General features: G+C 35.3%; 1 protein-coding gene across 1 annotated transcript in view; it reads left to right on the top strand.

Moving 5' to 3' along the window:
• The window catches only part of LOC139734031 (plexin-A4-like), an 86,725-nt gene extending 75,971 nt beyond the window's left edge, over positions 1-10,754 (top strand). The window contains exons 21-30 of the mRNA XM_071644838.1: positions 1,928-2,041; positions 3,203-3,342; positions 3,803-3,914; positions 5,204-5,309; positions 5,973-6,058; positions 6,763-6,852; positions 7,391-7,560; positions 8,200-8,347; positions 9,656-9,796; positions 10,659-10,754. Of these exons, the coding sequence (XP_071500939.1) occupies positions 1,928-2,041; positions 3,203-3,342; positions 3,803-3,914; positions 5,204-5,309; positions 5,973-6,058; positions 6,763-6,852; positions 7,391-7,560; positions 8,200-8,347; positions 9,656-9,796; positions 10,659-10,754 (1,203 nt within the window). The remainder of the gene's footprint in view (positions 1-1,927; positions 2,042-3,202; positions 3,343-3,802; positions 3,915-5,203; positions 5,310-5,972; positions 6,059-6,762; positions 6,853-7,390; positions 7,561-8,199; positions 8,348-9,655; positions 9,797-10,658) is intronic.
• The last annotated feature ends 7,289 nt before the right edge of the window (positions 10,755-18,043 follow it).

Below are 18,043 nucleotides of genomic sequence, written 5' to 3'. Positions count from 1 at the left end.
TTTCCTAGTTTGCCACAAGATTGAAAAATCCTTGTAGATGTTACAGAGGACCCACCAACTCCAAAAACTGTTAAGTTTTGAAAACCATGATTCATTTGGTTGTCAGCTTTCTTACCATGACGGTCAATTGAAGGCTGTAGAAATGAAGTTGGACAAAGTATAATCACATTATTTCAAAGTTTGTAGTCTGCATAATTCTTTGTATGAAATCTGTGCTAACAACTTTAAAAATGTAATCAATTTTATTAGGCTTTATGGGTTGCCCACTACATTATAACTGTTATATTAAAGCTGGTATCCAAAATATATAATTGAAACATTTTATAGTACATCCATATCAGAGCTTAAGCAGTCATGTCTTGCATGCGCTGTGTTATCGTGTTGATTGCATAGACTCACTTGTGCTTGATGAAGTGTGACTTGAAATAGACACGAGGAAACCTAGTTTCTTATAAATTTTCCGTGAAGTCAGTACAGTTTACTTCGATTTTTGTAAATTTACCATCTTACTTTATACCCATGATCACAAAATTACTGCAAATATCTAATTTTCTAATTTATCTCTCACCTCTAAATGCCAGGATTTTGCTGACTCTTCTTGAGGAGAAAATTGCAGACAGTGCCGATACTGGTAACATGAGGTCACTTTTCAGAAGGTATGACTTGTGCACAATTATGCTCAGCTGATGAACAAACCTGCTTCTTAGAGTAGAAGCTCATCTGTATTGGAAATTCAACTGAAATTGGCTTGGTCTGTTTGGTATTATAAAGCTAATGAATGGTTATGCTATGTTTTGTGATTATGGAAACTATGCACATAATTTCATCAGGGATACTGTATATATATCCTTTAGTATTCATCAACAGGCTTTTTTTTTGTGTCATGGCTTTACTGGTAGCTCTAAGTGTGGTACAAACTTCTGTAACATATTCTAATGCTGCTCCATTCATTGAGTTGGATTATGCCGATTAATTCAGTACTGTTGCACCAGTTCCATACTTTAATCTGTTGAGGACGGACTGATTTTGCTACAACATGCATTTCCCATGGACACCTGCACAAGTATGCTCAGGACTAGTCCTCAACGGGTTAAACTCTTGGTTATGTCATTTGTTCTGTCATAAGCTCCCCAGCATTGGTACTCTATTCTCTTCCACTATATATTTCTGTGTCTCGGCTTGCAATGTTTCTTCTCCATACACAGAATATCAATGTGAAATGTATGCACATATTACATTTTATTTGCAGTGATGCAACTGTCAAAGAATGATAATTATGTTAAGAGTGTCATGGTATGACTAGATGCTGGACAACAGCAAATTCATAACTTTTCTGGTACTGGTGACATTTCTTTTGTCTCATTTATGTTCATAGTCAACAATTTTTCTTGCCTATTTTTTCTCTCATCATTTCTGTGCATCAAACAGACTGAGACTATTTTGGAGAAGCTCTTGTCAAATTGGCTTTCTCTCTGCATGTTTGAGCTTCTTGAAGGTTGGTGTCAATCATCTCTCCATTTTTTAATGACTTTCAGATTTGCATGCATTTTTTCTAATCAAAGCATCAATGGATTTGAAAATGATCATTCTAAGTTTGTTGTACACTTTCAGGGGCAGATCCAGGAATTCCGTGAAGAGGGGGGGTGCCTTTCTACAATATTAAAGGGGGGGGGGGGGGTGGGGGCGCCAAGCAGCATCAATTTAAACTCATATTTTCTCTTTGCTGAAATATTAATTATAAAGTCACTCAGGTTATGCAATACATTAAAAAAAAAAATACAATTATCATTTTTCCACTGCTGCATTTATTTGTATCTTTTCCTGAGCTGTGCACCCCATTAAAGTCATTCTAATCAGATCGTTCCATCATAATTTTTCATGTTTGTAGAAAACACGTTGCCCCAGTCTCTGTACTTGCTGTACCTAGTCCATCAAGATCCAGTGTGAGAAAGGACCGGTAGACATCGTCACCGCGGGCAGTCATACTTCTCCCCTCAACTTTGACTGTCTCCTGGAGGAGGATGTGGAATTCCAGGAAGTGGTAGGAACGGACAATTGTCTGTCCATAATTGTTGCTGACTCTTTTGCATGAGTGAGGTGTAGCAGTAATGCCAGACAAGCCAGATTGAAAGCTTTAAACCTTTGACTGCTACAGTGGTGACTGCAAGATATTCGAGAAGGTTGCTCAGCAGGAAAGCCAGTATAAGATATACTATGGTCAGCCCAGGCTACAGAAATAGTTGTTATATGTATAACTACTTATAACAGCTTTTCATCATTTTGAAATATGGATATGGAAATAATCAGCATTTACCTTTAGGATAACAAAAGCAAATTACCTGTGTGAAAGAAACACTTGTGGTAGATTTGTTCATTTTAGAAGAATTTAATATTTAGATATGATAGGTAGGGAGGACTGAAAATTGTATTGTCAACTGCTTATTAGTACTGCCTCATGTTCTTTTAGGTTGGCCATATTCTGGTTTGTAACGATTTCGTGTATACTTTAGATTTTCTTCTCTCAGATAAGGAGTATTCCTCTCCTCTAGTGATTACAGTCGTCTGACTGTGTTGGAAATATTGACGTTTTCCATCATAACACCATGCCATTCAGGCAACAATTTCTTCTCACCTGATTCTATCAATGTTACTTTATACCTCTTGAAGCATCTGTAACTTTCACATGAATAATTCAGCTCTGTGTAATACCCATCCCTACAACCCTCCTCAAGAACAGTTGGCCTATTTCATTTTGTTTTGTTTTATTGACATTATTGACATTGACCAAGCTTTAAATCCATTATTTTACCATTTGCAGATGGAACAAAAACCCAGCATTACTGCTTCAAAATAGTTCAAAAATGTGAGTTAGGGATAGAAGCAAACCAATGTAAAAAATTTGAAACAGTATAATCTAATGTTAGATATTGCTACATATACAAAATGTGAACAATAGATATAATAAAAATGTTTCCAAACTAAACCGTCTACAGTTATGATGTAATGAGAAAAATAGTGATGTCTCTTTATATTTTAGGCTTTGTTGCAAAAATTGTATAAGGTATGATGTTTTGTGATACACAACTGACCTACACATATGCATCAAAAGTGATATCATTTCTAAAATCTCTGCTCCTCCAAAGGTAAACAGGACCTTTAAATTAATCTCTTCTTTCATTCAGAATCTATCTGTGGTGGGCAGCAGCGGGGAAACACGAGTATTATGTCAAGGTCCTGGCATGTTGACAGTATCACCCAAGCCAAGCAAAAGATCCTTGATGCGGCGTACCGGAGGCGGCACGTTGTCAATCAGAAGAGAGCCCATGAGATGGATTTGAGTATGTAATGTCGTACAGCCAGTTTGTTTCAGCTATATTTTCACACAAGTAATTTTTAACGCATGACTAGGTAAGAATGATTTAGTGTGTTTCTCATCCTGTGGAATTACGGTTATTAATTACTGGAAAGTATGGCAGAGCAAAAGATTGGCATGCCTTTCCTTTGAGCAACGTGCCTTCTGGTGTGCGAAATGTGCAAAAAAATCCCACTTTTATAGAATCATGAACTTTTTTTTGTGCTTGGAAGTACAGGCTTTGATGTTAAAAACACACTTAATTACTGACTTGCTGGCTCTCCAAATATATGTAAAATCCATTGTGACCATATTTGTTATGCCCAAGCACAAGTGACTAAAATGTATGTTAAACTCAATGAGAGTGTAACAAACAGCTACAGTTTGTGTTTTTAATAGCTCTAAATAGATCATTTTAACCATGTGTTCTTTTCCCTATTTTGCTTAAAGTGTGGTACCATCCAGGAGGAGAGCAGAGACTTTTGAGGGACCAAGACGATTTCAACAACCCCGGCTGACAGCAGCAAGCCTGTCCAGGTCAACCACTATAGAGACCATGGGGGTATGTTATCACATACCGTATATATCAAACACTTGGAATATATTTGTATAATCATATGTTTGTATATCTCAAGGTTGATTATACATACACAAAACCCCAGAAAAATTACAAAATGTTTTGAAGTCAGTTATGACTGAAATATGACTGAAAGGTCTAAATCTAAATGATAAACCTGTTCAATTCTGAATTTTGAAATCCACATAGACTTGATAAACAGGCCACCAGGTTCTCGTATGGAACGGCGTGACACTTGAAACTTCTCTTCTTTTCTGAAGTGTGTTCCAATAGCATCTTGAATTGACCCTTCATGTCCATTTATGGAAGCCTGTAGTGTTTGAATGCCTAAATCCAGCGCACTTTGCTGTGTTTACCAATGTATAATACTGATTTACTAAAAATGTTTGCATTTGAACATAAGATTTGTCATTATTTCTTTACTATACAGTGGAGGAAAAGATGTATGTTGGTCAATTTTGTAAGCTTTCATAGTGACAGATCAAGTGTAAACATGAATATTTCATACTGAACAGCCATAGTCATAAGCCATTTGCATGTCAGATGCACTCTATTTACAATGTCAAAGTTGTTTTGAAAGTATCCACAAAGGGACAATGATATATCTTAAATACCTCCTGCTGAACTCAGGCAAGTCTCTAGTAGATGCCTAGCTTAGATTATCACCTTCAAAGACCTTTATAAAATCAAGTACTAGTATGAGATTGGATTATACTTTGAAAATGATCTGTCTGGAAGGAAAGAACATTTTTATAATCATCCTTAAACCCATTGAGGAAGAGTCGTGAGTATACTCAAGCAAGTGTCTATTGGAAATTAATGTTGTAGCAACAGTATGCTCAGGCACAGTATACTCAGGCAAGTGTCTATGGGAAATGCATGTTGTAGTAAAATCAGCCTGTCCTCAATGGGTTAATGTATCTGAATTACATCACACTGTATAGTACTCAACTCATATCATCCTCCCATACTCTTTTTTTTTTGGCACTGCTCTTAAAAGTGATTAAGTCTGCAAATTACCAGCACTTCAATTTTAATGGACAGAAAGTGAAATAGGTTAGAATATTTGCTCAAATTTTTCACCGTAAAATATATTTGCTTAATTTTATGTGCCATAGTTTTAGTTATTATATTCATGAATTTCAATCAAGTGGTCACTTATACATTGATTCCTTGGCAACATACATTATGTACTTGAATGAAGTTTAGTTACACTGTTGTATGTGTTGATTGAAAGAAAACAATAGACTGTATGTTGTTCCCATCTATGGTAGGTTACTGATAACAACCGTGTGGCATTGATTGAGAAAGTTGCTTCCATTGAAAACCGGAGTGGAAACTACCAGCCAGTGTCAGTGGATACCCTAATGTTTCATATCTGTGAGTTTTAGCCTTATAAAATATTACATACAACTGTAACATTCATGCTGATAAATTTACCGGTACTGTATATTATGCAATATCTTTTTTTTTTTTTTAAGTTTGTTTTTTGTTTTTTTAATTTTGTCGAATTTTGTGAGTCTGTTGCTATTAACAAATTTTACAAGATGCTATTAAAATATCACTCTGACCCTACAAAAGTGTAACATGCATGCATACATGTACATGTTCTGGTTCACAGGACACAGTACATGTACATATATGCGCATGTGCATGCACCCCCCCCCCCCCCTTTAATTTTGTAATGGCGTCTTCCCTTTACGGAATTCCTGGATCCGCCCCTGAAGAAAATTGAATATTTGACATACAATATCATGTTTGAATGCTTTGTATTCAGCAAATCTACTGCATCTAATCTTGAAGGCTGATATAAAAAAAAAAAACATGTTAAATGTCAATTTCATAGAGTGACCTTCTGTGTATTCTGTAGTTTGATGTATTAGGTATCATTGCAAAGCTTACAATTTGTCAGAATGTGAGAGGTGTCAAACTTAGAAATTTGAAGACAGTCAACTTTATTAGGCTTTGAAGTAAGCTTTATTTGCCAAGGAAAGACGGAGGAGGTGGTGAGGATATTAACTTTTCTGTTTTCTTTATCCTAAGATGATGGCCAGGGACAAAATGATGCGAGGATTAGAGACTACACCAAGATTCAGACACGTGAAGGAGGCTATCGCTTGTGGCATCTAGTGAGTGATTCTGTCTACCAATAATGTCAACTGCAATAATGAATTATTTTATTGAAGAAAATGATGAGATGACGAGGATAAAGGGAAAGAAATTAAATGTTTTAAAATGTAATAAATGCATATAAAAGTGGCAATGATAAAACTTTAACTCATCATTATCATTTGAGTATCTTGCTGACCTATACATTGCAAGAGGTGTTAGTTTGTTTTCAAATTAATATTAGCATCTATGTATATTATAGGTATAGCTGAGCTTTAAGTGGTGGCGTGACGACCAGGAGTCACTGAAGATTGATGCTGGGCCACCAAATAGCCTGGGAGATTAACTGTATGTTGCCCACTGGGGCAACTGAGATTCAAATTGCTTTTTTTATGTTTCCTTTTTTTGGCCACTAAAATTTCAAAATTTGAGTGTCCCAAACAAGCCACCAGACTGGAGCCCTGCTATTGGAGACCATTAATACAACATACTACATGATCTAGTATTAAATGAAGTATAGGAATATTACATGGGTGTCTGGAGCCCTCATCGGGCTCATACATTGTACTGCATAATGTGTAAATTTTTGATGGTGAAGATCATTTTATATCTAGATAGATACCTTTTGACACTAGATAGAATACAATAGTCCTGAATTTTTTATGTTTTGTTTTGGTGATTGGGCTGGAATAAAACTTCAGATTTGTTGATTGTCTTTTGTAAGGTTCCAGAGGAGCAGATGAACACAGATGCCCCTCAGTCCAGGACCAAGCTGGACAAGGAGTTCTCTGCTCCCCATCTCTTGGTTACCAAGGTACATATGATGGGAAATGTCCCCTGGTCTCAGTACTTACTAATATTAAAACCAACTTAATCACTCCTTATTTCTATGAATTACATTATCAAATAAAGCTGTTTTGATATTAAAGTAAATGCTAAGCTGTTTTCATATTAAGGTACACTTGTAAATGTTAATATCGTTGTCTAAGGGATATTTCTGTGCAATTTTCTGTTTTTAATACTTATCAAAAATCTCTTGATAGCTTTATTTTCGAAACATTCATACACAGTAATGTTGTAAGAAAATGTCATGTTATTTAATGCGTAAAGTATACACACATTAGATCTTTTAACTGTCATTGTATACAGTGTACTTCATTACTACAGAACAGTTTTATGTACTGCCTTGCTTGAAATTTGATCAGAATCTGAAAAATGAAATAGATATATAAATGACATTCTTTGTGTGTGTGTGTTTGTTTTCATTTTGTTTTGTTTTTCTTGGTCATGCCCTTATTCACTATCAATACTAAATTAGAGATCTAACTGGCTATTACATGATTTTGGTACAGAAAACAATCGAGCACTTCTTGAACAACTTCCTTTCCACCATCTTGAATAAACCTGAGGAGACGCCGGTCACTATCAAATACCTGTTTGACTTCTTTGACGAGATGGCTGGTCAGCATTGTGGTGGGAATGAGAAAATTGGAGAATGTGCTGAGGCTTGGAAGAGCAACAGGTGAGAATTTAGAATTGCTGAATAATTTGCAAAGAAAACAATGTCATTATGATGTATTTTTATGTATAGAAAAATAGCCTAGGATAGTATACAAGGCCAAGGCATCTCATTGAATAGACTATGTGACTCTCTGCAGTATAAGTGTTTCAGCAAACTGTGAATTTTAATTGAGTTCATGATCTTTTTTCAAAGTTTCTATTTAAATGAAATTTTGATCATTTTAGCATTTTACTATTTGATAGTATTAGAATTTACAGTAAGTTTATGGCTAGGAATCTACTTCTACATGTGTTTATCTGTTAAAGCAGTTTCAGGGGGACAAATCACATCATCATGTTGAAATGTGAAATTTTGAGTTTCCTTCTGTCTTGACTTTGAAAAAAAAATGGAAGAAAAAGTGAATGTTATTCTTTCTTTTGATAGATCAAATGTATCTGGATACATATGCATGTTTCTTTCTCCTTTTGAAGTGTTCCACACCACTAATTGATTCACACACTGCTATCACTGTTCTAGAGAAAAATATCTTTTGGTATGTGTGAACATGCTTTGGTTATGCTGTGCTGACCAATACGTTGTAGTGGATTGTTCATTGTCACTATTATATTCTTATCTTTTTGTCAAATCTATCACTAAAAGTCTTCCTCTACACTACTGGGTGACCACCTTGACCCATCCCTCCTACGTGTTTGACATGCGCCAGTCTCGTTGTGCTGACCAGAGTGTCTCGGTCCTGGCCAACATGCTGGACAACGCCTTCAAGAAGGTCATCCCTGAGAAGAAAGAGGTATGCACTGATCACTACTCATGCAGTTGACCAAGAAAAAAGCCAATCTCCAACAGCAAATAACATGAGACATATGTCTATAGATGAGGTTGATTTAGTACATGTACCTGATGTTTTGTTGGCTCATCTGAAAGATTGAAACTGCATTTATTTTGTCCTGAAAATGGAATTTGTTGCTGAGAAACGCTTTGTCTGTGTTTTTGTTTTTTTTCTCTTGACCATGCATGTATGAACATAAACATTGAACTTGGGCATTGAATACTGATGTGGAATGTTGAAGCTGATGTACACTTCTCTATCATTTTACTTGTAATATTATTGTTACTGCAACTACAAAAATTTTCCAAACCTTGGAAATGCCACTTTGCTCATGACTGCAAAGCTTATGCAACGGTGCTTGGTTATTATGAGGGAAAACTATTCATTTCCAATTTGAAGGCACATTTACAAATGTTAGCAGTTTACAAATATCAAAATCCCACAATGTGTTAAATGATAAGATCATCAAATCCAAACAAGAAGCTTGTTTGAAATGATCCCTTATGAGTATTATTACATTTTATCAAGGGCAAATATCGAACAAATTCATGTGAAACTATAACAAGGATTGAAGATACCAGGTCTTATTCTGGAGAAAAGAAGAAACAGAGGAGACATAGTATATACCCATTTTAGGCTTTACTTCTGGTACATTCCATCAAAGAGGAATTGTTTATAAAACCTTCTCATTCTTACTGTTTTTAGTTGATAGAAGAAGTGTATTCCAAAGGATAGGGTCATTGTAAAATATGGAAGATTAAGTGTGTGTGTGTGTGTGTGTGTGTGTTTTAATCTGGTTTAATGGGGTATGGATATTTGAAGAATGGAAGAATTCACATTGCATATGAAATAGTTGAGGAGTGTTGGCTTCATATTAATAATTTTGAAATTTCAAATGACATTGATATGATAATGCCAAAGTGAGAAAGTAGAGTTTTAACAAATAGTGCAAGTAATCAGAAATTAGAATCAATCGGTTAAATTACATACTGATGATACTTCAAGTATCATTGATAAATGAATACTCTCTACCTCATACTAATAGTTTGTAGTGTCGAGAAGGCTTGATTATTTGCCATCTGAATTTTTTGCTTTGATTGCCCATTTGCAGACAAATCACAATGCCAATGTATTTTTGTTTACTGTACAATCACTGGTCTGCCCAAAGTCTGGACACTGATTTGTCAACATGGATATTTTGATCACCAAAACTCTCCAAAGGTTGTGATGATAAACCCTTATTATTCCCTTTTAATTCCCACACTGCAGGATTCCTCCCTGAATCGTGTCCTCTTTGTAAAAGATCTTCCTGGCTACATCAAAACCATCAGCGAGTATTATCGGAACATTGCCAGCCGGTTTACCCCAACAGACAGGGAAATGCATGTGGAGTATGACAGGATTGGACAGGCATGTAGCTTTATACTTACTTGGTTGACCTGGCAGCTGCATTTTCAATTATTTATTTATTCTTTTTTTTTATTTGGGGGGTCAGTTCATGTATTGACTTTAGTGAGCTATGTATCAACCTCAATTTCTTAAAGCCATGCATGTGGCAGCTGATAATAGTTTGTTACCTTGATTGTCAATCCCAAAAAATGTTACTACCTCATGTAAGTTGGTATTGCAGTTATCATTGCGCACCCTTTTTGTAGCCTAAGGTATGATAAAGTATACACGTTATCAGGAAGAATTTTTAGATTTGGAAATATGCCAATTTGAGAGAGAAAGAAAAAAAAACAGGGCCTTCATTCTTCTGAAATCTGATGGCAATTCAAGATTCTGTTATCAAAGTTTAGCAATGTAGAGGCTTTTGAATATTCTGCGAGCAAACGAATGATACACATACAGCAGCAGCCTCAAATAAGATTCTATAGTATTATTTTATAAAACACTCATTATAAATTGGTAGGAGAGACATGCCGCACTAAAGCACAAATATGGTGTCAAGAACTTCCTATTCATTGATTACTAGTTTCAGGACGTCTACAATAATCTTTTTTGCAGAAGTCACCTCTAACTAGAAGTACCAGTGGCGGATCCAGAGGGGGGCGCAACCGACGCACGCCCCCCCTTTAATTTTCGGAAAAAACAAAAGAAATAAAAAGAAAAACAATGAAATGAAACCCTGAAGTGGCGCTAGAAATATTAGTCACGCCCCCCCCCCCCCCCCCTTTACAGAATTCCTGGATCCGCCCCTGAGTACTGTCTTGAGAGGACCGAGCAGTTAAGTTAAAGGAAATTATTTATTTCACCTAAATCTAACCGTCAGGAATTCGCCGGTCTGTTCAGCCGAGTTGGGACCCTGAAGCAGCTGTATGAATTCACCTGTAACGACACAGCTGAACTAGTGAGTGGCTGCACGTGAAGCAATCTTGGGATTTGGGTTTACCTCGTCTCATTCATTCATGCAATCTCTGCCTAGAATAACAATTCAGAGGTATCAAAAAGTAGTTCTTGGTAATATTATTTGCATTTTAGCCTTTGTTGTGATAGTGATTATGAAGCACCCTTTTATCACCATAACTCTGCCATCTCTAACTTTGCTAACCATTGCTAACTCAATTATCACAGCAATATTTGTTGTTGTTCCAAGAGTATCCCATCAATGTTTTTTTTTTTTAATGTGTCATTGCTTTTTATAGTACTTCAAATAACAAGCCTTCTGGATGATTGTGTAGGTTGGAGGTGCTGGGAAATAATATCAAATTTGGTCAAAATTCCCCCTTGTCATGCCTTTGAAACTACAAGAGAAAGTGATTTTAATAAAAGTAACTAATAACTTCATCTTTGTTTTAGATATTTAAATTTGATATGTGTCTCTGTGAATGTATAACACATACATTCACCTGTCTTCTAATTTGCCAGTTTTGGAAAGCTTTGCAGCTCAAGTACATCTTGATATGTATGTGTCACATTATGTTAACATGTTCTACACTTTCATATTTAACTTTGATATCCGTGCAAGAGAATATGTGACCATGCATCACAAAACCAACAAAAAGTCGCACCCCTAGATTTTATGTGAGGGCTCAAAACAGGTGAAACAGATCAACCGAGTCAATCTTTAGTTTTTCATATTTTCTGAAAGAGCTGTTGTTTGTCTACATTATTCTTAGATTTGGGATCATAAGATGAATGGGAAAGTGTGTTTTCAGCAGTTTTCTACAACCCTTTTTTTTGTGGAGTACATGTAGTGTCATCAGGTGTTTTCACTTTCAACTCCAATTACTTTTGAAAAGACAATGCTACTGCTTTTAAAGTTGGCATTAATCATGGACAGAAATGTATTAATAGAGCATGCTCAATTTCAGCTTAATCTGATTATACCTAATTGTTGTTGCTACAGTGGGTTACATCCTGCTTTTTGTCTCATTCATCGCACAGCTAGCATGGCTTGGTAAAGATTAAGCGCTTGAATAGACCCTGCAGTTCAGAGCTTCTTTTCTCAGTTCACTCTTTTCCAGAGTGTGTGCTTTCTTTCCAATATTTAGATAGGTTAGGAGAGTCCATTTGTTTTGAATTATGCATCGTTTTAAAGGTTAGAGTGTGCTCTTTCTGAATCTGCCCCTAACTAAAGATTCATGTCTGGCGACTTTTTGTGTGGTTTTGTGATGCAGGGTCACATATGAAAGCCTCTCTGCTTTAGGAATGACATTAACCCCAAATGCAATGTATCTGCCCGTCAGCTTTATGGAACATCCCCTGATTTTGATATGCGACTCTTTACAGTATTGAAATTGAAACAAGCCCTGGATTTGAGTCAAAACGATAATACATTTTACCTGATGCTCCACCTCACATTTTCTTTGTTTTGTGCTAATGTGATCTTATGATTTCTTCCATTGTATGGTGTGTTGATTTCTTTAAATGTGTCATATGTGATTTATACTATAAACACTGATTCTTAAAATTTCAGTGAACATCTATTGTACTTTAAGCAGCCCATTGTTTTTCATATTTACACACATAAATAGCAGGAATCTTGTAATTTGATATAAAGGAAAGTATAGTAGTGCATAAGGCAATTTAAACCTGAACCGACAGATCCACTTTTTTTTTTCTGATTCTGAACTCTCCCATGAAATCCTAGTTATGAGCCTGAATTATACTATGTATATCATCTATTGTTATCAGTTTCATGCATTACTGTTAAATGACAAGTAGCTCAAAAATTGACCAGACACTATGGATATTTCTAGCAGGTAATATTAACCTACGCATGTATACTGAGGGCCATGGTGGAGGTGCATAATAATTCACTCATTTGCATCTTATGTACGCATGTCGTTTTTTAGTTTTTTGTTTTTTGTCATTTTTTTTTCTCTTTTTTTTTGGGGGGGGGGGGGGTGTGTGTGTATGACATGACAACAATTTTTCATAACAATGATCACTTAGAGTGATTTTAAGGGTGATGACATTTCTACAGCAATTCTGATAAACAGATTTCTCCATGCAAAGTCAATGTCAGGGGAGACTGAACAGAATGCATTGTATTTTGTCTGGTTAGGAGGTGTAAGATGTACTAAGACCATTTGGGAATTCTATATTATTTTTTTCTTTCTTTCTATTACCCCCTTTGAACAAAATGACCATACTCTACATAATATGTGTATATGTATATATGTGTGTGTGTATATAAATGTAATTCAAATATATATTCATTCATTCATGTTTTTATTTTCATTTCCAATCAATATACGTGTAATACAAACGTCACATGATAACATATCTTGTAACATGATTATAATACATCTTGTTTCATTAAGGACTTGGTAGAAATGAAAATTGAGGGGCTGCCAAGAAAAAGCGAACTTGTATTGTGCAGTCCCCTCACTTTATTACTAACATTATGTTACTACAAAACATTAATACATAGCTTACAAAACTACAATACATGTACCGTACAAGTTAACCATTGGAAGTATACACTTTTCATTACATCTATGGTAACATGAGGCATACGCTTGCATACGTGTATGTATGTATGCATGCATGTATGTATGTATATGTATATGTATATGTATATGTATATATTTATCTTTTTTTTTAGGGGGGAGGACAGCAAATGAATGGTGGAAGCTGTTTGTTATTAAAGCATAGGATCCAAATTCAAATTTTTTGGTAGATGCAGATTACTGGTAACATTGTCTTTCCCATTCTTATCCCTTCCTCAGCTTGATTCCATCACAGAACTGATGCCATAATTCGCACCGGACAATCTTTGGGCAACACCTTGCAAAGAATTTCAAACCGTCATGATGGAATGAAAGTAATGATTTCAGACAAGGAGGCTTTGATTATCAGTAGTTCTTGTGGATCAGTGGCATGTAATCGTAATATACCATTTCTGGACCAGTATTCTGCTTGATTTGTACATTTTTCTCATGAAATGAATCTTAATACATACGTATTTAGAAGACATTCCGACTTAGTGTTGTTTTAACATGTTTTATGTACCAGACATATTTTAAGATGGAGGCATTATTATAAACATTTACTATCAGATGATGATGCTGTGTAATCAGAGGTAAAAAGGTATATATTATGTTCTTCACTGTAAATTCGCCTGACAAAAATCTGAAGTGGTTTGCGTTTGTGAAACATATCATTCTTTACATCATAGTATTGGCTTAGACAGAGATCATAAATACTTTCTTTGGAGATACAGTATTTGTCCAATGTAGTGTGAATTATGACAGATTTTAATGGTACCTGTATATACTTTTGAGTAGATTTGATAACCAGAGTTGTGTCACATACACACACACAGAATATGATTTATAGTCAACCTGGCGTCTTAAGATAGACTTTCAGAAAGTTGACTAATTCAGCAAAGTACGTGATCCATGAGGGGCTCAGTTCCATGTTTCAAAAAAGTTTGGTTCAAGTTCTAGTACTAAGTGACAATAGATGTGCAAAATGAGCACTGCGGATTGGTTGCTGCCTTGCTGTTGCCAAAGGAACATGACAAATCCAATGACTATGACATTCCTCATAGTATTCTTTTTAAATTGTCTTTAATCTTGTACTATGCTATTAATGCTAAATTCATGTGTAAATAAAGATTTTTTATCAGAGGTGTTTTTTTTTTAAGTCTCTAAATCCATTGGGATAAAAAAAGAAATATTTGTGAAAAGTCTGGAACAATTTTGTGTAATTTTCCTTGTGCAAAATGTTATTGGTGGGGTCGATATGGTTTAGTGCTGTGGTACATGTATGATGCTGTAAAGTGTACTTGCACCACAGTGTGGTGAAAAAAAGGAAGTACTATTTGAAAATAATTATGACTTACTTGCCTTCAGTACTTTATTGCAATGCAAATACTTTGCTAACTTTGTACTTATTAATGGTCATGTGCCTAACCCACCTTCATGTTTCTTCATTCCTTTTTCATATAAAGGCAAAGATAATGTTCGAATATATGTCCATATTACACAGCTTCGGAAGTATATGATATTTTCTTTATGTCATATGAAGTTAAATCTAGATTTTATTCAGTAGATCAAAAGGCATTATCAAAAACTCCAGGAAGGAACACCTAAGCATTATATGAAAAATGATGGTTGCTATACCAGAAAATTGATATTAAATTCTGGCACAAGTATTTCTTCAGGTAGTGATCTGACAGGTATGCCCTTGCCATGTTTGTAGTTGAAATAATTGGTGTATGCATTTTTATCATGAGAATACTATTGCTTATGCAGTGCTGTGACATAGTGGACAGTAGTTCCATCGTGCTTTTTGGCTCTTTGGTATTGCTTAGTTTATGGTTTGTTCTGATCCTTCTGTGTATATTTCTCTTCTGCTCTTTGCCACATGACTTCTGAAGATGTAGACATTGACTGTAATGCACAAAACGTACGGTACTGTTCATTCATGTTTGTCATTGGAAGATAGCTGCAAGCATTCCGTACATGGTGACTGTGTAAAAACAATGAAGATTTCGTATCTCCTTATGTGTGACTGATTTTCATGAGCAAAAGCTTCAGAGAAGATTTTTTTCTCTCATCGTCCAATTTATTTTTCCTCATTATTGCAGCTTGTGTGACACTGCTACAAGGTAGAGAGTAGGCCTACTGCTTGCATATTATGATATATTTTATATCTTTACAGGCTTATATAAACATTATATTTTGACTTCTTTGCCTGGGTGTTTGCAGTAAATGCCCAGCGTGAATCTATGAACATGTTTACATAATGTTTGCTTGTAATGTGGTGAAATTCAGTTTGTGATAATGAACAACATTTCTGACACGCCCTCTAGCCAGTATACATATATTTCAAATGATGTTCATTGCTCAACTTCAGCCAGCTTGCATTACACGTAGCTTGTTGCATGAAAAACGTATCTGATTGTTCTGGGCTGTGTGCAGAGAAAAAAGATGGTGTTATTAGAGTTCATGCGTCTCCACTAAAGAATCCAAAATCAATCTGTTTGCTGTCGTAAAAAAAAAAAAAATAGTGTGGAAAGCATTCCAATATATACATATCATATTTGTATTGTTAGGAACATAGTGAGTGGGGGTTGGACAGGATATTTGCGGCAAAGTTGGATAATATTTTTGTTTAATATATTGAAAGATCAAGGCAGTGCAGATGTAAAATCGTGTGTGTGTGTGTGTGTGTGTGTGTGTGTGTGTGTTTTAGTTTTTCAGTACGAATACAGTCTGAATTACGAAACGATGGCATAAAAGGAGAATTGCTTGGGAGAAATGTGAACCCAAAATAATGAAGAGTATTCAAGACTTATCGCAACTGACATTGCATGACAATGCTCAACAGCTTGCCAGTCAAATACATTGTAGTGTGATACAGTGCAGGCACTGTATGCTGAACAGGAAACTTACAGGTCGTTGAAAGAAAGCAGGGTTTAGCAAGTCGTAAAGAGATTAAACACTCCAAAAGACGTGAGAATTGACGTCAATGGTAAACTATCTTCATCACCTTGGTTTGCTTACTTTGCCTTACGTGATGACTATGTTTGATTAGGGGTTTGTGCTTTAAAAAAAGCAGGGTTTAGCAAGTCGTAAAGAGATTAAACACTCCAAAAGACGTGAGAATTGACGTCAATGGTAAACTATCGTTATCACCTTGGTTTGCTCACTTTGCCTTACGTGATGACTATGTTTGATTAGGGGTTTGTGCTTTCCGTTACGTGATTCGAATGTAACATCTTATGAATGTTTGTCTATTAAAGGAATTGTATAGTATTGGTTGGGATTAGTATTCAGCTTTTGACTTTTTGCGAGATACATAGACACCACTTTATGAAATGTTAAAGAGCATACAATTCTAAAAGAAATTCAAAATTTATTTGATGGAAATTAGTTTTGAAATGGCTGATATATCCTAAAACAAGAGCGATCCTAAAAAAGAGTGTCCCACCTTTTCCATATGAAAACCAATTTTCATCAATAAATTTTCAATTCCTATAAGAATTGTATGCTCGTTCATATTTTTTTTAAATGAGGTTTCTCATTATCTCGAAAAATCGTCATAAAAAAACCCTGGAAACCTGAAGCCGCGTCTGAACCAAAACTATATCATTCATTTAAGTTCTCGACAGACAAGACATTTTTCTGCCAAGGGCAAGTTTCATGTATGGACAGGTGCGCAAATCTATTGTACTCATGCGAAGTTTGCCTCAGGACACTCTCGAAGAGTAACCTCATGTAACACATTTAAATGGCTAGTATTGTTTGCTGTGATAAAAATTTGAATAATGCGACTTGCAGATTTTATGATATTGTATAGAGAGCGAAACAGTCGTTTTAAGATGAATAAAAGGAAGAGACGTCTTCCCTTATAGTACAGTGTATTGGCTGGATTATTGGCAGGGTTGCAAGCTCAAACGTTGGCAAGAAAGGGTAATGACTCACAAATGTAAGAAACCAGTCGTATTAAAAGCTATTTGAAGCTTTCATGTATCCCCAGAACTTGTAATATTCAGTTTGCTTTTGTGACATGAATATTGTCTTTATTCTTTTAGAAGCTTTCTTTTTTACATGTTTATTTGACTTAAAAAAACAAAAAAACAAAACAAACATATATAATATAATTATGCAGATAAGATATATTATATGATATATTGTTAACGTACCAAAATGAGGGTGGCAGTTAATGCGTTTAAAGGGCCAGGCTTTGTTGAGACGTTTGCTGTATGTTTAAGTTCCGAGGAAACAGAATTTTGCGCTTATCTTCAGGTATCAGAAGGCCTATTGTAGTCCTATTTTGTACATTGTATCAGTCACAGAACAATATTGCTGCAAGTTTGTTTTCCCAACAAATAATTGTTTGCTTATATTCTTTTAATGTTGTGGTTCATAATTTTAGTGTAGAACTGTACAATCTGAAGAACATGTTTATGCATGTGATGCATGTAATTTTATACAGTTTTATATGAAAATCATGGAGGTGCCTATCTGACAGACAATTAGTCGGTTTATGATTCATGAATTTACTTGGCATTCAGTCGATTTGTTGTGCTTCCCATTTTGTATGACAAAACAAGATACATGTAATGTAATTGTCGGAGAAATGTCTGAGTCCAATTTTAGAACCATTCTAGATAAGTAAATAACATAAAGATAAGGATCGTGATAATAGGTTGTAAACGTGCGTACAATGCTCCGTTACGATATGGGAAGAGGCAAC

This window comes from Diadema antillarum, unplaced genomic scaffold (genome assembly GCF_040938485.1).
Source record: "Diadema antillarum isolate AM-2024a unplaced genomic scaffold, OU_Dant_1.0 seq00000507_RagTag, whole genome shotgun sequence".
Taxonomy (NCBI): domain Eukaryota; kingdom Metazoa; phylum Echinodermata; class Echinoidea; order Diadematoida; family Diadematidae; genus Diadema; species Diadema antillarum.
This window is presented reverse-complemented; position numbering and strand designations above follow the sequence as displayed.